The 23536-nt window shown below is 44.3% G+C and overlaps 1 protein-coding gene across 1 annotated transcript in view; it reads right to left on the bottom strand.

Annotated features, from left to right (window-relative positions):
- GDPD5 (glycerophosphodiester phosphodiesterase domain containing 5) overlaps nucleotides 1-23536 on the bottom strand; it is a 931881-nt gene that overhangs the window by 63897 nt on the left and 844448 nt on the right. The window contains exons 9-11 of the mRNA XM_078658536.1: nucleotides 16901-16983; nucleotides 7131-7281; nucleotides 5314-5535 (exon numbers count right to left, since the gene is read on the bottom strand). Coding sequence (XP_078514662.1) covers nucleotides 5314-5535; nucleotides 7131-7281; nucleotides 16901-16983 — 456 coding nt within the window. The remainder of the gene's footprint in view (nucleotides 1-5313; nucleotides 5536-7130; nucleotides 7282-16900; nucleotides 16984-23536) is intronic.

Here is a 23536-nt window from a genome sequence, read left to right on the forward strand (position 1 = left end):
AAAAATGCAGCCCATTTTCCATAAAGGAAAATGGGATGTATTTAAATAAAAAAAAAATTAAACGTTTGTTTCATTTTTTAAGGGCAGGCAGTGGTCACTGCCTGCCCTTAAAAAATATTTTCTCCTGCTTTTGCAAAGGGGAAGGGGTCCCCTAGGGAACCTTTCCCTTTTGCAACCCCATTACCACCCTCTTGAACAGGGTGGTAATTTGCACATTTTTTACGCCCGCAATTGCGGACACAAAACATTCTTGCATAGGGTTGCGCTCACTATTAGGAAGGAAATGCCCCTTCCTAATAGCGAGTCGCAAAGGCCTAATTTGCGAGTCGCAAAAAATTTCAACTCGCAAAATAGGGTTTATAATTTCCCCATGTTATTTTTGCATGCGCAAACAGGTGCGCAAACCCGTTTGCGCATGCAAAAATGGTCGTACATCTGACCCAGGGTTTCTTGAATCAGGTAAAAAAAAATCCTGCACTCATGTGAAATATGTTATTCTGAACATTAGGTCCTGAGGTGCTGTGTTGTAAAGGACATTTCTAAAGTGCTCTGTTACTCTAAGGTGTGTCCAGGCACTCTGCACCTCCAGTGAAATGTAGCTGAGGGAAGCAAAACCTGCTTAAAAAGCCATGTTTTCAGTTTATTCTAAAACTGGGGGGGAAGATGAAATGCACCGTAACTCCAAAGGTAGTTTGTTCCAATGTGAAGGTCCCAAAAATGAAAAGGACCTGTCCCCGTTCTGGAACATCGAATCCTAGGGATTTTGGCCAGAAAGAGGTTGGCTGAACACAAAAGCCTGGAAGGGGCATAAAAGCAAATTCTTGCTCTAAGGTACCCTGTGCCAGACAGATGAAGAGCCCTGTGAACCACTAGCAATGTCTTGAAAAGGATCCTGTTCCTGATGAGAAGCCAATACAGCTCTCTAAGATAGGGGGATACATGATTTCTCAGTGGCAAGCCGAGAAGCATGAGAGCTGCTGCATTTTGGACAACCTGCAACTTACTGATCAGGTAATCAGGCAGGCAGGCACAAATACAGTGCATTGCCGTATTCAAGCCTAGATGTTGTAAGAAGAGACCAGTCAAACGTTTAAAAACGGTGTGGTGTTCACATCAATAGCATATCATAACAAGACATACATTTGCCTTCACTCAGTTTCTTCAATTTCCTTGTTTTCAAATGTATTTTCCTCAAATGAGATTCAAATAAAATCATCTACTTCCTTACCTTTTTAGTGTCTCTAAATAAAGAAGGATTGTGTTAGGGCAGATTTATTTGTGCAGATGTCCTATAAAGGGTTCTGTGAGAAAGTGGGTTGTTGGTGGTGTGGGGTGTTAACCCTGCTCAGGCAACAGCCACAATCTCTGACAGGGTGAACGACTAAAGTCACTAAATGAACCTATGGTTACCGTGTAGTAGACAAAGTAACAGTGAAAATTTCTAAGTTCTGACTTTTTTTGAGTGGTCGAAAATCTCCAGTGGAACAAGGCTGCAACCAACAAGAGTTCCACAATGTCAGATACCCCTTTGCAGATGGACTGCTGAACAGGATTTGCTGCTGCGGAGAAGAACATAGCTGGACCTGCTGTGTAGTCATGCTGACCAGCAAATCCACCTTGGGTGGATAGACAAGCAGGTTGGTCCTGGTCTCCTCTCGATTCTCGTAGTAGTTTTAAGCCAAATATTTTCTAAGTCCCAAGTGTTGGATTGTGGCTATCTGGGCACCTTTAACACCACCTTCAAGGGTCTCGGACTGGAGGGGCACGATTTGAGGTGGAGATACAGCCTACTCAGGCAGAGTCCAGGTGCATGTTCAAGATGGTTGGAGCCTTTTCTGTCCCTGGAGTTTTGATCAAGAGGCCAGCCAACTAGCCCTTGGAGTCACTCTCGTAGTTCTGGGTTCAAGAAGAGGAACAGGGCTCAAACAGCATAGCAGGCCTCTGAGGGTTCAAGGCAGGCTTTAGGCAGCAGTGTAGTCATTCCAGGTGTAGTAAAGCGGCCCACTAAAGTACACATCAGCCCACACCAGCAGGCAGTCTCCTGAGAGACTTTCTGCCGGTTCAGAAAGTGAACTGAAGAGTGGGTCTGGTGCCTTCTTTGAAGTAGGAGAAGTTTCTAGACGTCTTCCTGTGAAGTTTCCTTCCTTCCCTGACCCATCTCCAAGCTGGCTGCTTGAACAATAAACTGGCAACAAGTTTTTTGTGTGGAGGCAGGGCACAGCCCATTCAGTTGTAAGTGGGTTTGTACCCAGCTCTGCCCCCTCCCCATCCTGCAAGTGATGCCCCATCCAGGAACACCTAATCCCTCTATTGTGTTGCTGTTTGGGAAGAATAAAGAAAGTCCAACTGTCAACTACACCCAGTCATGGGACCCATGGACAAGCTGCAGGCACCAAAGAGCTGACGGAGGAAAATGCTAGCTGTCTAAATGTAATTTTAAATCTGACTGGACCGTTAACGAGGAATGTAAATTACAATTTCTCAGACACCAAACATCAAACGTTTACCTGTTCTCAATCAAAAGCTAGCACTTATTAAATGTAATAAGAAAATTCAATGTTATCCTATGGGAGCGTTAGCCCTCACAGTAATGAAAAACAAAAGTAAGAGCTTTTCACTACAAAGATATGTAAAACTCAAAAGTACTTGTCCAATCTTTTAATTACAGTGTACTCTGCCCAATGGTCTACTTAGGGCCTACCTTAGGGGTGACTTATTTGCAAGAAAAGGCTTGGTTAAGGTTTGGCAATGGGGTTATTTTGTCAAGACGAATTGTTAGTTGTAAACTGCATTCAGGCTGCAATGGCAGGCCTGGGTTATCTTTTAAGGGCTACTTAAGTGAACAATAAGTACTGAAGGCCCAGCATTTAATGTTTGCTGCCCAGCTTACGTCAAAATCAGGAAAAAGTAGATCATCTCTGTCAGCTTTTAGGTGTCAGGGATCATCTAATTGCTTTTTGAATTTTAAAAACAGAGGCTAGGCAAAGTTTGTTTTTTGCTGCCTCTTGCTCCGTATTTGCAGTATGGAGGATCAGGCAAAAGATGTGCCTCTAAATGTCTGCTCATTTTAAACTAATGTATTTAATATTTGTATCCAGTTTTATCCTGTTTTACGTATTCTGTATTTATCTGTTTTTTAATATTTCATGGGGGTCAATTCATGCCATGCTTTTTTATTTGATCACTTTTATGGCACACAGCCGAAATAAAGTTAAAGTAAAAAGCATTTAATTTACAGGCCCTGGGTATATGGTATACAAGTTTACTAAGGAATTATAAGTAAATTAAAGATGCCAATTCAGTGTAAGCAAATTTTACCATGTTTTAGTTAGCGAGCACAAGTTCTTCAGCCCTTTTTAGAAGAGGTAACGTGCACAGAGTTCTAAGGCTAACAAAAAGAAATTCAGCAAAAATAGGAGGGGTGAAAGCAAAGTGTTTGGGGTGACCCTGCTGAGAGCGCCAAGTACAACAGCCTCAACTTCAGTCAACCAGCTACCACAACCGTTGATCCCAGTTACATCAAAGACAACTTCCTCTACCATTATCTTTACCTTGATTTGTCAGACTTTTGACTTAGATTGTACATCCAAATTGCAAGGACTGAGGTTTGAATATCAAATCTAACCAGACAAAAGTATTGGCCATGGTTGATGTAATGGCTTCCACGTACATCCTATGCTATAAAGTCTCCTTGGGCTGCAGGGTACCACATCATGCACCGACCTACTAACACATTCTGAATTTGTCTTTGCTTGTTTGCTTGATTATTATTCCTACATCGCTTGATTCTGCGCACGTCCCCCCCATTCTGGGTCGAAAGGTAAAACACTAATTTAAAGCACTTACGCGTTTTTCCTGTCTACTTATCGACCATTGAGTCTGTCAACAGCATACAAAATCAGCGAATGTCCTTGCAGCAAACCAAAGACAAAAGAGTGGCTTATAGCCAAGCGCTGCTCAAAAATGCACGTAGCAAGGATGCTCTACTTGCATAATAAATTTACTCCCACCTCTTGTTGTAACAAAGGAATTGGCTCTCAGCAAATCAAGTGCAGAGATTTTCATTATAGCCTAAATATTCTAATACACTAAAAAAAAATATGTCACACTAAATACTGTTTTCTTTAATTCATACCCCAAAAGCAGGGATTTAAAAAACAAAGCCGATCAGTATAACAAAATTAGAATGTTCCACGCGGAATTGGAAAACAATGTACACTGCTTAACAGTCTCACAAACCAAATGAGTGTCGGGCAATGAGGAATGCCGGCAGCAGCAGAAATAATCAAGAATAAACAAGAGAACACAACAAACATTTAAAACAAAATGTGGTGGTCTATTGTGTGTCCTGTTATACCACCAAAAAGACTGGTCTGTTTTGCCTACTCCTAACGTCTCTTTATATAATGCTTGCCAACTCTGAGGTCATTGACTGCCTCATAGAAATTGACTTTATCAGGACTATGGTTAATAGCATCCCCATGTGGCGAGTCATCGTCTTTATCTGGTTTTGCCCAAGAGAAATGTCTAGGTCACTTCTCGTCCTACTGCTCATCCTGTGGCTTCAGTAGGACAGTTCCTGCATCACTGGTGCCTTCAGAGTCTGCCTTTCTTGTATGCCCAGGTCAGTGTAAAGATGGCCACCTACAGAGGTCCCCTGCACTCGCCCACCGCCCACGACAAGTAGGCGGGCGGGGCCAGGCTCCAAGTGCTCCCCGGCAACAGGAAAGTAAAGAGAAGCTTTTGATACTTGTGTTCTAAGCCCATTCTGCTTCTTCATGCATCAGATCACAGGAGTGGTTTAGTTCCCAAAGAAAAAACTATCAGAAAAATCAAAAACTACCCACAAAGTAGATAAACTGCTCTTGACAGAATAATGGCAATAGAATATTTGAAAGAGGCAACTAATTTTGATAATCAATAGATCAAGCATAGAAGCAACAACAACGTAAGCGCCTAAAGTGAACTCTAGAATGATTACTTAACCCGTTCGATGCTGATGACGGAACCGCTCCGTCATCAGCTGCGGTTGGGCTGTGCTGATGACGGAGCGGTTCTGTCATGGCCCGCTCGCCGCGCCTGCGCGGCGCGTACTATTGAGCGGGCGGGGCCATGACGGAACCGCTCCTGATGACGGAGCGGTTCCGTCACCAGCATGCAGCCGCCCCGCCCCCTTAGCGCTGCGGCGGAATAGCCGCCGCAGCGATGCGGTTAATAGACTCCTCAATTTGCTCCATTGTGTTGCTTACAAACCTTGGATCGATTATTTATCCCTATCAGAGTGGTGCATGCCTCTTTACGCAAGTAACTCACGAGTCGTTGCGGAATCCGGGACCTCAGAATGGTCTGCAAGGTAGCATTGATGTAGGTGCCACGGTAGGGATGTTCTGTTGGTGGCACTGGGACGTTCAAGAGCAGCGCTGTGTTGTTGTCCTTTGCTATCTGCAGCAGGTCGGTCAGTTTGCAGAGAGACTGGTTCCCCGCTTCGAAACGAGCAGCATCGGAGAAGGAACTGGTGGTCCAGTAGGGGTTATTCTGAAACAAGGAAGGCTGAGGTTACTGTGTGGCAACATACCTCAGCACATGGCAGGTAAGTACTAGCATCACATGATGGCCTCAAGACAATGATAATAAAAGTTACTTCGTCAAGAACTGGACTTCGATTTTTGAAAAACATCACAACTCAAAATCAATTTACAACGATTGAGGGAATTCTAGACGGCAGCTGTCAATAACAGTCTTGTTTTACAATACTTGTCTACTTACTTTATAGACAAAGAGAGAAGCTGGAGTTGTCTATGATGTCACTTTGAATCCTAAGGTGGAAAAATCCTAGCTACTGACAGCTAGCCATCTAAGGTATTAACGAACAGCCTGCACTGAAACACCCATTCCATCACCCACAACAAACTACACCGAAAACAGACAGATGCCTTGTGCCCTGTCACCCTCCAAATGCCTTGCCCTTCCCTCTTACACCTCTTATTCCCTATTCTTTTTCTACCTGATCTCTTCTCACTCTCTTCCACTAAAATCTGTAGCTACCCCCACCTCCCAAAACAATGACACCTTCCATCATGTCACACTCTCTCACTGGGCTGAGTCTTCTCTAGTGGCCACTCAGCCCGACAGCGGTGCTCTCCGTTCTCTCTGTGACGACCACGACCAACCCAGAAGGAAATCCACCGACATTTGTGGACCTGCAGGTGAGGGGTTATTTGATGGCACCAGAGCCCTCACACACCTTCTCCCTCCCATCAAGGGTAGCTGGAAAAGGCTGGAGGAAGGCAGGAGAGGTGGAAGAATATTGTCCCCCATACCACCACCTCATTTGGGTGTTTGGAGGCTGGGTGCAGGTGGTGGGTTGGTTTCTGCCAAAGCAGTCTTCAGAACCAGACTTTAAGGACTTTTCCACAACTCTTAGGAAAACCGCTTTTTATTGTTCTTATATCAGAGTATAAAATAATCTGCTTTCCTGCTGATATCTTGCTACAGAATGACATAGTTCTTGCAAGTAGTTGTGTTTGAACAAACTGTTATATATCAAAGGGCAAACATGAGCTTGTACAACCCAATTCACAGTACAATCTATACTTCAAAGAGTGTATCCATTATGATAGTAGCATAATATTATGAGACTTAACCCTTTGACCGTGGCCGGAATTTCCCTGCGGTGCAGGAAAATTCCACGCGTACGCAGATCGGACGGCTCCAGGCCGTCCGACGCACATGCCCACCGTGATGTTGGGCGGTTAAAACATAATTCGAAGAGAATAATATTATGTATGTCTAAGACAAATGCTAATGATATCATACTAAAACGTATACATCCCCTATTTGGCACTGACATTTGAGTGTGCCTGCCTACCTGGACCTTCCAAAAGGTACATTCGCTTTATAATAACAAACCTTTACTTGTTCACGCCACGCCCACTTGATGTAAAATGAATACATATCATATGTTTCAAATGCTGACAAACTTGTGGCATTACTATTTTTATGATTTGCCCTGTTAAGTTGGTGTAGAAGGGCCAAGTAAGGACACATGCTACTTTTCAGCCTGAAATCTGTCACAACCATGGGCTTGGAACCCTCTTTCCAGGAGGTGGCATGCAGGTGAGACAGCTTACTTTGAGGAACCATGTCCCGGAGTTCAGCCTTTCCAGCTCCGTCCAGTTGAACATGGAGGGATGCTCCTGAGCCAGCTGTGGAAACACCTCCTCGACATTGGTCGTCCGCTTCAGCGTTCTGTCGTGCATCAAAAACGGCACGCCGTCATAACTGCAAAGCATTCAACAAGGGGGATTAGTCTACAAGGCGCGATACAGAGACCTCACCAGCCCACTACCAGTAACCAACCACCACCCCGCAAGCATATCACCAACACACCACTAGCACGCTACAAGTATGTCCCCAACATGCAAACGTTTATTATATAATGGGCGGGTCCCATACGCCCATGAAAACAGGGGTGGTGTTATTCTTGAAGCAAGGGAGTTCTGAACTCGGGCGCAATAGACTAGTTATTTATAAACAAGCTGATCAAATTTATCATCTACTTTACATCAATCATACATATGTGTGTATGTGTGTGCATAGTTATATATATATATATGTGTGTGTGTATGTGTGCATGTATAGATGTAAGCACTATATATATATATATATATATATATATAAACACATTACACGATTCATTTGAATACCTCATAGCACTGGTCCAATACATTAAATGTGAAACCGTAAGATGCAGTTCATTGGTTTCTTTAATATTTCATAGCACCGTTTTTCACAAATATGCAATCATACATTTGCATCTATTTAACACTCTTAGCGCCCCTGCATACATGTAAAGAAAAGCAATACACCTCTGTATTTGTTAATGTGATTTGTACGATTTGCTAGGGAGGGATTCTTTCTAATTTGGAGAATAAACATGTTTGACTCCCTAATTGGCCGACCAGAGTCTGTTTATAGTGAGTCATGTTTGACCACTCCAAGAATTGTGGATACGTTTCGGCTCATATGTCATTTCTGGGCCTCTGCAGGACAAATTTTAACAAGGACCTGGCATGGGAAGTTACTGTTTCTTAACTGGAAAGTTTACCACAGTTCCTCTAATGAAGCTTTGAACTTTGTAACACAAGCTGTTGATTCAAACCCTGGGTAAAAGCACTTAAAAATACATCATCAAGGACGCTATTTCTTGGAAGCCACAAAATTCAAAAACACCAAAGGGAGACTGGGTCGCCAGTCAGCTCGCCCAATGTCCAGCATGCCGCCAGCACATCACCAGCCTTATTCACAATTTCTTTGTAACGTTAACGATAGAAACAATATGTCTCATCACACCATAAACATAATGTTTGTGCAGTGAACAGGAGCCTTTTAATAGTATTTCAAACTGTGCTACCATTGGCCAACAGCACCAGAACATACCAATTTAAGTTGTGAACTCATTCTGAATATATATACTTTAAGCACTTACCTTCACATAACTGCATATGGAATTCTCCTACATTGCTACAGTCTTGTGTATATATATAATTTGTGATAGTTTGAATGCAAGAAGGAGCTGTCAAATTTAGCATATCTGAAATTACAACAATTGATGTGGCAGTCAGTCATCTTTCTAACAAATGCAGGAAATCAAGTGCTTTGTGCTCCTCTTGCGTTGTGCTGAATGTCACATTCAAACACAAGAGGCGCATTTTCATACATGCGACCTTCTGTTCCGCATCAAGGAAAATGGGACAAATTGCCAATTTATTTCAGATTCCTGTGTGTCCTCTCCTGCTCGCCTTGAGCTCATATGAAGTGTGCAAAGAATGACTGCAAGGGTTCCACTGAGCGCCCTTGTGAAGGTCACATCCAAGGGGTTAAGGATGGTGCCTATCTGCCAGGGTTTCACACTGCAACATCCGCTTTTATGTGGCATACAATGTGCTCTCGTTTTGCAGCCTAATTTGTTTGAAAATTGCAAACTGGATATAACTTATTAAACTCTGCCACTATCAGAAAAATTGCAAATGTTTTATAAAAAATAAGTCATAATGGCTGAGACGAGCATTACCTAGATGTCCCTATTTAATGTAACTATTCTGCTATGCGATGCCTTAGAGGTTTTGGACAATTGTCGTATGCCGAAAGGTCAGCCTAATAATGGTCTACAGTAAAGGGTCAAAAGACCACACCAATAATTAAAGAGTATTTCTGTAGTAGTATTGCCATCTCAGAATTACCATTTTATTTATTTTATTTATTATTTTATTTCTTTCGATTTGTATAGCGCTATAACCCAGGGGTCTCTAAGCGCTTGTCCAGTAAGCACCACAGGAAGCCAAAAGAAAGATACTTCCCAGAAATGTATAGCCCTCCCCAGGCCTTCTGGAAAAGAACAGTCTTCAACCTCTTCCGAAAGGACAGCAGATTAGATTCTTTGCGCAAGTCCGCCGGTAGACTATTCCAAGCCCCTGGGAGGGTGTTCGAGATGGCACGACCGCCCACTGTCGCCAATCTGAAACGAGGTTGCATGAGAAGAGTTGCCTCAGCAGATCTTAGCACCCTGGCAGGTTTATATGGAATCAGGCGGGTCTTAATGTATCTTGGTGCCTTACCATAAAGAGATTTATGTGCAATGCATAACCCTTTGAAGAGCACCCTCTGCCTTACTGGGAGCCAATGTAGCTCACGCATAAGTGGGGACACATGCGTGTTCCTGGGTTTCTTATGAATGAGCCTAGCGGCATCATTCATCACCATCTGAAGTTTGTCTAGGAGTTTTTGGGGTAAACCCAAATAGAGCGAGTTGCCGTAGTCCAGTCTTGCAAGGATCATAGCGGAAACCGCCCGTCTCAGTGTGGAATGGGACAGTAATGGTGCAATTTTTCTGAGTTGACGAAGCAAGCCAACACAAGTTCCTACCACCGTGGTAACTTGTTTCCGCATGGAAAGCTTGTCATCCACATAGATGCCTAGGCTTTTTACAGCCCCTGCCGGCTCCGGGGGCGGTCCAAGCTCCCTCGGCCAGAATCCATCATGCCATGGATTGCCAGCGATTGTAATAGGTAGAACTTCCGTCTTGTCCGGATTAATTTTTAGGGAGTTCAGCGACATCCAATTAGCTGTATGCTTCAAGATGGTTTGTAGGTTTACTGGCGCCCCAAGCGTATCATCCATTTGGATAATAATTTGGGTGTCGTCCGCATAGTTGTAAACCTGACAATCCATCTGATTCAGGAGTGCAATCAAAGGTTGAAGATATATATTGAATAACAGGGGCGACAAAGCCGACCCCTGTGGCACTCCACAAGAGATTGGTGTTGCAGTAGAGAGCAGTTCTCCCAGCTGAACTCTTTGTGTCCTCCCTTGTAGAAAAGAAGTAAACCAGGCGTGGGCTGTGCCCTGGATGCCGAAGTCCCTCATCCGCGACAGGAGTTGTTTGTGGCAAACGGTGTCAAACGCCGCGGAGAGGTCTAACAGCACCAGGGCGCCGGGTGTCTTCTTGTCTGCCCTATTCCGGAGCTCATCTATGATGGACAGCATGACCAGTTCCGTGCTGTGATTTGCACGGAACCCCGATTGGTTTGGTTCCAACAGACCGTTCCTTTCTAGATGGTCAGAAAGGTCGGCCAAAACATGCTGTTCCAGCACTTTGGCCAGGAAAGGGATCTGGGAAATAGGCCTAAAATTTTTTAAGCATTTCACGTCTGCCCCAGGCTTTTTTAGCAAAGGGATCAACCTTGCTTCCTTAAAGGCAGTGGGAACCTTTCCTGATGCTAAAGATGAGTTCAAAAGATTCAGCACCTCCTCTTCTATTCCTGGCATAGCCAGTTTGAAGACGTCAGGGGGACAAGGGTCTGCCTGGGAGCCAGACTTAACTCTCCCAATGAGCAGGGACAAGTCCTCTTTCGTAATGGGAGGAAGGAAATCCAGCGGTCTATCCACCAGCTTTTTAGCCGACATAGTCAGTGGGGGGCAAGCATGTATGGGAGTGCAGGCAATTTCCGAAGTAAGATCTTTAATTTTGCTGGTAAAGAAGTTCTGAAATCTCTGGCAGTCCTCTAAAGTGAACTCCGGCCTTTGTTCTTTTACTTTCTTGAGTTCATTTAGGACTCGGAAGATTTCCTTTTGAGGATTTATAGCTGTGGTGATCCTTTCCTCATAAAAATCCGCCTTCCTAGCTATTATTGCCCGCTTATAATTCGCTAATTCAAGCATATAGATACTTCTCGCCTTAGTATCATAGGCTTTGCGCCAAGCTCTCTCCGTCATGCGCAAGGCTCTCTTTTTCTCCCTTAGAGAGTCGTTGTACCAAGGGGACCTCCGACCTCTGTTTACTAGATTGACCCTGCGTGCTGGCGCCACATGGTCGACCGCACTTAGAAGCCTCTCCTCTAGGTTACTACAGAGGGCATCAGGATTGTTAGCTAAACGGGTCTGAGAAGAATTCGCTAGAAGATGTGCCACCATCTTTTCTCCATTGATGTTCTTCCATTTCCTCACCAGCCTCTGGCCTTCTGCCGGTTTCGTTTTATGTAAGTTCATCAGGAGATCTCCCTTCAGTAAGCGATGGTCCGACCAGACACACGGTTGTGAGGTCGTCGGTCCCTGGACCGGCATTGGCGTCCATATTAAGTCAAGCGTGTGACCTTTCACATGTGTCGGTCCCCTTACTTGTTGGATTAAACCTAGCGAGGATAATGCCTCGTCAATGTGGCCAGCCTGCCCTTCTCTTGGGGTAAGTTCCCAATGATAATTGAAGTCTCCCAGGATGACCAAATTATCAAACCTCGAGCGCATGTCCTGCACCAGTTTCAAAAACAAGTCCGGGAACTCCGGCATGGCCCAGGGAGGACGGTAAACTACCAGGACAGTTAAGCAATCTGTCCCCAGTCTAAGTTTAACACCTAGGACCTCCGCCCCGCCTATATCCTCGGCCAAGATTGTTTCTCCACGCATACGGTCAGCAAAGAAAAGTGCCACCCCTCCACCTCTTTTCTCTCCCGCTCTATTGCGATGTAGGACCGAGAAGCTTGCCGGTAGGGCAGCCACCAGATCCGGTAGCGAGGAATCCTCCAACCATGTCTCCGTGATCCCCAACACGTCGAATTCCCCATCCTCCAGCAGTGAGTACACCTCTCCACTATGTTTCTGGAGAGAGCGGGTGTTTAACAGCCCATAGTGCACAACCCCCGCTTTATGAGTGAGAACCCGGCCAAGATTATTATCTTGAGCCTTCCATAGTCCTAACTGTCGGAGCGCCGCCTCGCTCCCCTCAAGTGGTGAGCGTCGCAAGTTTATTTCCAGAAGCTCACCTCTGCCATATATAATGCGCGAACCAGGGGTTCTGGCCCCGGGTCCCGTCTGGTCCTTGATGGGCATAGATGGGCTTGCCTCTGGCGAGCCTCCGGCGTGCCCATGGCGCGCCCGCTGCGCGCTTACGCTGCGCGCTTGCATAATGGCAGGTTTAAATGGGCTCCTGTGTGCCTATCACGTCACCCAGCAGCTAGACTGCTACCCAAGATGTCTGCCGCAACAGGCACTACCTCACCCAAGATGTCCCCCTCGCAGGAAGAAGCAGCTAAAGGCCCGCTAAAGCAGCGGTGAGTGTTTCCAGATTTTATGTGCTAGCAATGTCCTAACAAACCCCGTTACCCTCTCAGACAGCGCGGCGATTTAAATCTAAAGTAAAGCGGCTAAGAGCCACGAGCATTTAAAATGGGTAAAATAAAAGTTAATAAGCGCGACCCAGTAGCGCCAATCACGCGTGCCAACAACTTTAAAAAACGACAAGTAACCTTCAGGACTGCAGCGCTTACCTTTCAGGGTGAGCGCCCAAGCCTGTCTGTCTTAAATGGGCGCCTGTGTGCCTATCACGTCACCCAGCAGCTAGACTGCTACCCAAGATGTCTGCCGCAACCGGCACTACCTCACCCAAGATGTCCCCCTCGCAGGAAGAAGCAGCTAAAGGCCCGCTAAAGCAGCGGTGAGTGTTTCCAGATTTTATGTGCTAGCAATGTCCTAACAAACCCCGTTACCCTCTCAGACAGCGCGGCGATTTAAATCTAAAGTAAAGCGGCTAAGAGCCACGAGCATTTAAAATGGGTAAAATAAAAATTAATAAGCGCGACCCAGTAGCGCCAATCACGCGTGCCAACAACTTTAAAAAACGACAAGTAACCTTCAGGACTGCAGCGCTTACCTTTCAGCCAACCATGTAATCCAATCATTAGTATAATGGTGCACACCAGATATGACACAGCTATTACTACCAAGAAAGACTGCTTAATTTTTGCCGGTGTTTGCAGGAAGTGGGTTCCCCACACTCAGTTTCTGAGACTCTCAACTTATTTTCAATTGTTTTAACTAAGAGGAAGAGAGAGACACGAGAGAGAAACAAGGGAGAAAGCATGGGTGAAAAGAACCTACAAGATTGACAAAAAGAGACAGGAATGGAAGAGGCAGACTTGGTATTTGGCAACCACAGCATTCTGCAGCTAAAGAAAAATATTGGGCATCTGCATTCATTTTTTTTTCAAATTCGGCACTGATTACGGGAGAAAGTAACAATAACACTGAAGACGTGATATCCCAACCAGGCATTCAAAAAAGCTTCACCGACAGGAGAATATACTATTATAAACCAATCAGTCAAAAGTAACACAAAGGTTTCTATTCAAACCAGTGCTTAGTTTATAAAAGAAATAATTGCCAGTGCCCTCGTCAGGAGGCCACTTCAGCTGGCACCACCCATTGCCCTTGCCAGCGCCGCCAATGAAAGTACCAACACAACTACAAACCATTACACTCCTACAAGTGTGACAATTCAGACAATTCCGGGTGCCCCAACACTATAAGGATGGCGTTGGCAGCAGGTATTAGTCCTTTTTAATGTGTATGGAATTAATAAATGGCTGTTGCTGTGCTCTTTTCTCAATTAGCTGGGCATCGCCACCATGTGGCAGACTGTCATAAGTGCTGGTATTGACAATTAAGTGCTGCTGCCGAGCACCAGACACCACCAGCTCAAATTAAGCAATGATTCTAACTTAAGGGCGAATATCAAGCACTATCCAAAGGCACAATCATATAATATAAACAGCCTATGTAGGTTTTAGGTATGTATGGATTCCTAATATTTTCATTCTGCTTTCAAACAAGCAGACAAACTTTGGGCAGAATGATTTTGAGCAAACCACATAAAGACAACTGAAGTAAGTTAGAGTGAAATTTAGAGTTTCACAGAGTCCTATAAAACTACAAAACAAATATTTTGTGGTTAAATCTAGCAACTATTCAGAATCATATAAAATACCGGTTTGGGTCTACAGTACAACGCAACCTTGTATGCCAAAGACAACGTGAAAGAAAGCATGATGCTTAGATGAAATGCAAGCTCGTGAAACTCAATGAGTCAATAATCAATGTCACGTCCATACAAAATAATAGAGACACCAGACTAAATGAACTAGCACCACGTAAAAGAAAGGCAGAAAAATTAGATCTTAGTTTAAATATAATTTAAAAATGTAATTCAAATGTACAATTTGAAATCAATTTACCCAGTTCCAGAAAATCAAGTACTGTCTGTAAAATGTGTTAAAATCATAAGATTGTACTAGAGAAGCGTAACAAAAATTAGCCGACATCATTTTCTTGAGGATTAAGCTTCAAGGATTTAACAAGTGCATTTCCAGCACCGAGATGTGATATACATTAGGTACGCTATTGTTTTTTTGGATTCTTCTTTGCAGTCTCTATCAAGACAACATATATTTCAGGCAAAAAGAATACTGATGGGCCATCTTCAGAAAAATAAAGTAGCAATAGTACACTACTCTATGCGCCACCACTGCAGTGCAGATAATCGATTGTTACTCAATGTTAGTATAAAAAAGTTACTATGTGATGCTTCCACCAATTCAAATCATTTTCAGATAACCTGGGTACCTCTACTTCGAACAGATGCAGTGTGGAAGACTTTGATTATTTATTTATTTTATTTGTTTTATAGGTTTTATATAGCGCTGGCTAGACCCAGAGGTATCAGAGCGCTTTACATTGGTGAGAAGACAGTAACGGTTAAAATGCAATATTACAGCAACAAGGCAAAAACAATATATCAACATAAAATAGAGGAGAAACGGCATGAAATTACACAAATAATAAACAGATAAGCATTACAATAGCTACATACATATATGACTGGAAATTGGAGATCAGGTGCAGGGCGTAGGAGTAAGACCCCCCAGTATTTATTCAGGAGGTGCATTTTGAGGTCTCTTTTGAAGCTGACGTAAGAAGGGTTACATCGTAGGTCTTTGGGGAAGGCATTCCAGGTGTTGGGGGCATTTCCGGAGAAGGAGCTGGATTGTGTGCATTTCTTATTTAGCAGGGGTGGGACTAGGAGGAGAGCGTTGGTGCTTCTCAGAGGTCGTGATCAGCCGCTGTGCAGAGTTTATTGGCGAGGTATGGTGTTGTGTTTTGATAGAGGTCTTTGTGTGCTTTGCACACTGTTTTGTATGCGGATCTGCCTTTGATGGGGAGCCATTTGAGGGTTCGGAGGGCAGGGGAGATGTGGTCGGAACTTTTGCAGACAGTGATGAGTCTTTCTGCAAGATTGAGTACAGATTTGAGTGGAGCTAGGTGGACCTTGGGGATTCCGGTGAGGATGGCGTTCCCGTAATCAATTTGGGAAAGGACAAGTGACTGGGCTACTAATTCAAAGTCATCAATTGGAACAAAGGGTTTTATTTTCTTGAGATGACGGAGAGTGAAGAGGACTCCTTTCGCTGAGTTTTTGATGTGGACAGTGAGATTCAGGCTATTGTCGATGGAAATACCAAGATATTTAACTGAGTTGGACAGGGAAAGTGAGCAGTTGAGTGCGTTGAGGTCAGCGATCCAGGATAGAATGGGGAGGGGTTATTTTGGGGGGAGAAGAGAATGATTTCAGTTTTTTGGGGGTTGAGTTTGAGATGATTTAATTGGAACCAGGATTGAATCTCAGTGAGGGTGTTGTTAAGGTGTATGATGTCCGCATGGGTTTTGATCTTGTAGTAGAGTAGGGTGTCGTCGGCATAGAGGTGGTAGTTAATTCTAGCTTGTTTAGGAATGCGATTGATGGGTTCCATAAAGAGGTTAAAGAGAGAGGGGGAGAGTATAGATCCCTGTGGGACACCTAGTGAGACCGGAGTAGGGTTAGAAAGATTATTGTAAGCTTGTTTCAAAACTACCGTCTTAAGTGGTTAAATGCCCCCACCTCATAAAATGTTTGAGTAGTTAAATGTATTGGTCTTACAAGCGTTGTTTTCAATGTAATGATTTCCTAAAGGCTTCAACTGACACTTTCTCCTTATTTCAGGATTCTGTTATGCTAGTTCCTGAGTCGGCCATACTGGGACATAGTGGCTGTTCTATACTGGACCACACTGAGCGGTGGGCGTGAAACCAGTGTAGCTTGGATACACGTGACTCTTAGCGAGGATCTATAAGCCGCAATGATTTTCTTTCTATTGCGATGACATCAGCATATTTTGGCGCCATGAGAGGTGACTTTCACTCAGATGAAAGCTGCTCTAGGTTAAAAAAAACCTACATATCTGTTTGTTAAAGAACACATTAATGTCTGCATTTATTAATATAGAGCTTTCTCATGATACAGCATAAGAATTGATGCCAAAAGACAGTCAATGGCCTTCATCAATGATAGCAAACTGCTCCAAATCCTCCCTCCTCTCCAATAAATATAATTGAAATATTCTGCACATTGCCCATGCCATAGGACACCAATTTCCAGAAGACTAGGCATTTCACAAGAGTGAGGAAAGCAGAAGCAGAGTGGACAACTGACGAACCCTGAGCCCTTTAAATGAGTTTCTAGGTACACAAGACTTGCCTTATCATCACGTCTGCCTGTATGGCGTAGACCTTCTGCTCCACGGCTCTTTGGAAGGACATCAAGGTGTGTTCTGGTGCAAGCTAAAACAAAGAAACAGACGATTTAAAATATGATCATCTCAAATAGACATGTGCAAGTGTTCCTCTTGAAGTTTATCACTCTGGTAGAAACATTTGTGAAAGTGAGATCTTTAGTCATTTCTTCTTTTTGATCAGTGATAGTAGAAGAAGTTTCAGAAAACCTGAACACATGGTCTAGGAGGTCTTTGTTTATATGTAATGCAGCAGGCAATATTGGGTTGGACCACAAAACATCCTTTCCTTGAACTTTGTGTCATCATTCTCAATGCAAAGTAGGTCTGCCACCCAAGAAACAGTTCCATGATACGACTATAAAGATCGAAACAGTGTGACAACAAAGATCAAAACACTGACCATCTAATTCTGGCCTGCATTTTCAATCTGGACTTGCATTTAAAGCAATAATCCCAAATCTCCATGCTTGAGTGAACTTTATGTCAATAGCCCCTTCGACATGTATATCTCTTCATTTTCTGCCACATATAATTTTGGAGAAGGGTACGAACACCTACCATTGCACTGCATTTTCATGGGGTGCAATGAGTTGTGAGCCATCTACCTTCGGCTATGAACACTTTGTATCCTGCAAATTGATGATAGGCATATATCCATTCTGCGCAGAGATGCATATAATTAATGGCCCGATTAATTCTCTGAGGTATGCATATGCATATAAACAGATTTTCTATTTCAGCGTCCTACATTGTGTACTAACATAAATTTCAATTTTCTATATGAATAAAATCCATAGTTGAGTCTGGGCTACAAACAGCCGCTCTCGCTAGTGTCAAGGAATTTAAAAAAACACACAGAAATACAACCACAAAAACATACAGAGGGGTTTTGGATCAGACCTCTTTATCTATTGGTGGGTTCAACTGTGATTCACAAATTACAGTCCACCACAGCATGGGTAGTAGATCAGCCCACTTTAGCCACTGGCTCGCTTGCACTGAGTGACAACACTTGTCTGATCACATGTGTACATCCACCTAAAAGGAAGTGCACTTTAGTGCCAGGTATGCTAATACTTTACCAAAGATTTTTTCTTTCCATTCTTTATCATTTTTTAATACTTTTACTCATTAAGTAATGCTTTGCCTAGCTATTGCCCTCTTCCATCATGCATGATTAAGGTTCATGCATGATAAAAGGTTTTGCTACACTTTTTTGAGTTACCTGATCTTGGCTATCCTGCAATGCTGCCTCCACAACAGACAAGACCTCTAGGGATTCTGACATTTATGTTCTCTTGTACCCTGACCAAAATCTCATCTGAACACCCTGCAATCTAGAATACCTATGTTTGTGCCAGCTTGGATATTCTAATCCCAGTTATCTATAGTCTCTGGTTTCCAATGGTGCAATGTCTTTGGCACCTGTACCAAGCTGCTTAGTTAATAGATTATTTTATGCTTTCACATTCGTACAGTGCTCCGACACAGCTATTTCATGGCATAAAAAACACAAACAAATGAAAAAAGATAAATTACTAGCCTTGTGATGGAGAAATGGTGTAATCGTGAGAACAGACATTCTATTCTATTCTAGGCATTTGTAAAGCGCGCAGCTACCTCTGTAGGGGTGTCCTGGCGCTAGCGACTAGTCCAAAATGGGAAGATGAGAAGTGAACAAATTACTTGGCCATCAGATCCGTATCAAACAAGAAAGTTTTGAGATTGCTTCCAAAAATGGATTCCGAGGGGGTTTAAGGGAGACTGAGTGGACGATTTTTCCACAATTTAGAAGCCAAGTAAGTAAAGGAACATGCAGTTCATGGAGTCCCTCGTTACATACAGTGAATGTTAATTGGGGTAGGAAATTCATGTAGACCTAGCTGAGAATAGTAGTGCTATCTTACCATCAGCAAAGCTTGAAAGTAGTCAATGGAGATACTGTGCAGGGGAAAATGTAAACATGGGGAGAGGAGTTGTCCTACAACTAGGGTGGTCGACCTCGAATCTGGGGAACTGGGTTCCAGTCTCGGCAAGGACGCTGAAGCTCCTGTGATTCTGGGAAAATCACTTAATCTCCCCGTGCCCAACAAAAATAATGAACGTGTCCTCATGTAATGCAACTGGGGCTATGTAAAGCGCTCTGATACCCGATTCAGGTCTAGTTTGCACTATATGAACCTCTGTAAAATAAAAATAAAATGTTTAATTACGTATTCAGCCCCACAATGGCCTAGAGCCAGACGTACGCCAACAAATGCTCCCCATAGTTGCTAAGTTCACTGCTCAAGAGCTGTGGACTGTTCCAATCCTCTCAAAGGGGAACCCACAGAGAGTAGTATCTACTAAGTATGTGATTTAGCAAAGGGGTTTCCCATTCTGTGTCTACAGGAAAATACATCAGTGCATATGCCCAAACCTTTTCACAGCCTAGAATTAGAAAGAGACTATTCCTCATGAGTGGGGAGCCAGCCAATGAAATTCCTGGAAATAGAACCATAGTTGCTAGGATAGGCCCTCGTCTGCAGCTCTTACAACACACAAATACCTTTTCAGGAAGACAGGAGAAGGGGATGATAACAGCCTTGAAGCCAGTCAATAACGTTAATTAGAACATTGGAATGTTGGGAGCTCCATTGCAGACAATGGAGTGCTCCATGCTTCTAAGGGCCGGTAAAGGCCCGCAAAGCAACATTCCCAATGTTCTACAAAGGCTTCTCGAAGCTCGAGGGGATTTATATCCCCTCGAGCTTCGAGAACCCTTTGTTTAATTTGTTAGAACATTCTGCCCTCTAGTGGCAGAATGTTCTAATAGCCCTATAGCCCTTCGTAACAGGGCTATACCGGCTATTAAAGTCCCGCTGTCTTGTTAAAGTCCCTCGCCTTCGGCTCGGGCCTTTAACGATTCAGCGGGGCTTTAATAGCCGGTAAATCCCGCTACGGCGGGCTATAAGGCTATATTAACGCCCCCTGGCCTATATTTCAGAGTACCGAACCTCATCTGCAGCCTCTTCTTATTTGAGTCTTGCATTGCACTGCATTCTGGCCATTACATGCATTTTAGTCCTTTATCAGCAGGTCTCCCAGTCTGTTCCTCAAATCCCAGTCCACACAGAGTAGCATCCTCGCCTCATAACAAATACTTCGCTCCTGAAAGCACAGAATGAGAATCATTGCCTTCTGCAGGGCCACACAGGACCACATTGCTTCACGAAGGCTGCTTGAGCACATCTATTGTAGATTTAGCATTGAAACCTATTTGTTCACCGGTGATGCGTGTGAACTCTGTGCCAAACTCTCTTGTAAATGTTCTGCACGTGCCTCAGATGCCTGTCGGTGCAAATTAGGACATGTTGGAAAAGAATAAGCGGCAATGTTACACTTTCATTTTGATTTTCCTTTAATATACTTTTAATCCACAATTGTTACCCAACAAGGAGCTCTGGCACCGCTCTGTATATCAACACATCAAAAGAGAGGGAGGAAACCATCAAAATACTGAGGCAAACAGCCAGGTTTTGAGGCCTGGGAGTTCTCCTTTAGCCCAAGAACAAAGGGATGGTTTTCTACTGTTCCACAGCAAGGTATTCATATGGCCTTACACCGAGATGTGCTCAGATAATTTTGGAAGGAAAACTGAATGTCAAAGAAGGTGGACAAAGAGAGCAGGAATGGGATTGAATTTGGAAATGGGATTGAAGATTTCGTCCTGTGCCAGGGATAGCACGAAATCTGAGCCATAACAATTCAAAGATGAACTGTTTGGTGATGAAAGCAAAAGAGGCTGGATGAGATGGGTCAGAAACCTGAGCCCAGATGTGCCGGCCAAGAAGGCAGTAAAAGTCCAGTTCTGAATGTCTGGGGCCGGACAGCAAAATACTTAGGACGCAAAGGTATTACTCATAGCGCCGATACCTCATAGCCCCCCTCAAACCCTCCCTTGCATGCAACTCCTGGATGAGCAACCTGGATAAAGACAAGGACACCAGAATCTTATAAGAGAAAGCTTGTTGCGGGTTTATTATTGTAAATGTCGGCAAGACAAAATTCGGTTAACTTACGGGCGATCCAGGACGGCCAGATGTGCAACCTATGCGAATTACCAAAGATCACCTGGACTACATACAAATGGGCGCTATACCTTTTGGGGTTGTTCACCTTGTGACCCACTAGAATTGAACTCATGCACAGTGGTGGACTGTGCAGCCCCTCCCCCCAAAGGTGTGCCTTGCCCCGGAAGTGCTCACCTCGACCCCGGGGAGCAGGTCTTCCAACCTGTTTGAACCCCCCAAAACCGGATGGTCTTGGGTGGAGGGGTGAGTGGGGCGTGGGACATGGGGTTGCAGCGCTAGGCCCCTGCCCGCCAAGGTGGTCGCGCTGCAGGTGGCGCTGGCGGCCCCATCACCATAGCGCAGGCGTGACAGGATTATGACTTGGATTGCAATTCTGTGACTCGAAGGAGGAAGGATCTTGCTGAGAGTATTTAGCAACAAGAAGCCCAGTTGCAATCTGTGGAGGTGAAGAAAGAAAGTGTAGAAACCCTTCGATTTCAGGTTCCATGTTGTGTCACTCAACATGAGCTTGCAGAATCTTCAACGGTCTGCTGGCCTGTGCCAACTCACAATGGACACAAGGCGTGACAAACGCGTCTTTACTTGACATTATTTTATAAGGCTATATCAATATGCAGTCAAATGTTTAGAGCTGATAAAGGATTGGTTGAAAGGATAAGAAATGTGGAATACTGGTTATGCCCTGATTGGCTATGCATCTTGAGCAAGATGTAATGAACTGTATAAAACCCCATGTAGAAAGTTTTCGGGGAGTTAAGAGCAATGTGTACCTTTTGAACCTTACTGCATATTTTTGCCTTACTGTTTATAGGCTTTGACATCAGTATGTCAAACAGCGAGCTAAAATTGTGCACATCCCTATCAGAATAAAAGGCTCTCAAAATGCAGATGATCACCAGGACAAGGTACATACTTATGGGCAGTGCTTAATTTGTGTCAGGAGGCAGCTTGCACAAGCCCATTTCTCCTGTTAGCGCCACCTAAAACACAACCAATTACTATCCATGAAAGTGGGGAAATGGTGTGGCATAATGGCCAGAGCTGTCGACTTTGGCGCTGGAGAATCAGGTTTGAGTTTCGGCATAGGCTCAACATCCTGAGATTCTGGGCAAATCACGTAATCTGCCCGTGCCTACCATAAATGAATGTGTACTTAACTTGTGCTCATGAAAAGTACCGGTGTTGATAATTAAGAGCTGGTGCTGAGTACCGGAAACCACTGGCTCAAATTAAGCACTGCTTATGAGGGAACCCACATAATCAGTACCTCCATTTCATCTATGTTAGGTTATATGACTCTGAAGACCATCCAACATTACATGACATGGAAAGGAGAAGCAGTCTTCTTCTAGGTCAGCATGAATTGTGACACCAGCATTGGGAAATAATTCAATATAAACAGTGAATGAGAGAAGCTGAAGGAGACAAAGATGGATGCTGACTCTAGTGGCTTAGTGGACTACTGTAGGTGCTTGTTTTTGACCTTATGGTCACAGTTTCAAATCCTGGTGAGTCCACTCAGTCTTTCTTCCTTCTGAAGTCGATAAATAGGTACGGACGCCTACAAGATCATCCGAAAGGACCGTATCAACCAAACAGGAGGAGGCATCGCTATCGCCCATAAGAACACCATCCGCATCACGACCAGTTCCGACGATAATCTCACTTCCGCCGAACACCTTCACTTCCAGATTCACACCGACCCCAAGACCACACTCAGAGGCACCCTCATCTACAGACCACCAGGACCCCGCACACAATTCAGCGAAGACATCACTGACTTCATCAGCCCACATGCCCTCCCCTCCGAGAACTACATTCTACTGGGAGACCTCAACTTCCACCTGGAAAAGAAAAACGACAGCAACACCACCACCCTCCTAGACAACATGGCCAATCTCGGACTCAAACAACTTGTTGACACCCCCACCCACCTTGCCGGACACACACTTGACCCTATCTTCACCTCCAGCAAGCACATCTCCTTCGATCACACCACAGCTCTCCATTGGACGGACCACAGCTGCGTTCACTTCAACTACATAAAGACCACGACCCACAACCCCCCACAACCTATTCCTCGAAGAAATTGGAACAAAATCACCACCGACCAGCTCTTCACATCGCTTCACCAAAACCCCCCTGCCAAATCATCGGACCCAAACCAAGCAGCCACTAACCTCACACAATGGATCACCCGCAGCGCAGACAAACTAGCACCCCTGAAAAACCATCTAATCAAGCAAGGTAGCAAAAAAGCCCCCTGGTTCAACGATGACCTTAAGAAATCCAAGAAGCTCTGTCGTACTCTCGAGAAAACCTGGAGAAAAAAACCAACCACTGACAACCTAGCCACCTTCAAGAACGCTTGACCCTATCTTGACCTCCAGCAAGCACATCTCCTTCGATCACACCACAGCTCTCCATTGGATGGACCACAGCTGCGTTCACTTCAACTACATAAAGACCACGACCCACAACCCCCCACAACCTATTCCTCGAAGAAATTGGAACAAAATCACCACC

This window comes from Lissotriton helveticus, chromosome 8 (assembly GCF_964261635.1).
Source record: "Lissotriton helveticus chromosome 8, aLisHel1.1, whole genome shotgun sequence".
Taxonomy (NCBI): Eukaryota; Metazoa; Chordata; class Amphibia; order Caudata; family Salamandridae; genus Lissotriton; species Lissotriton helveticus.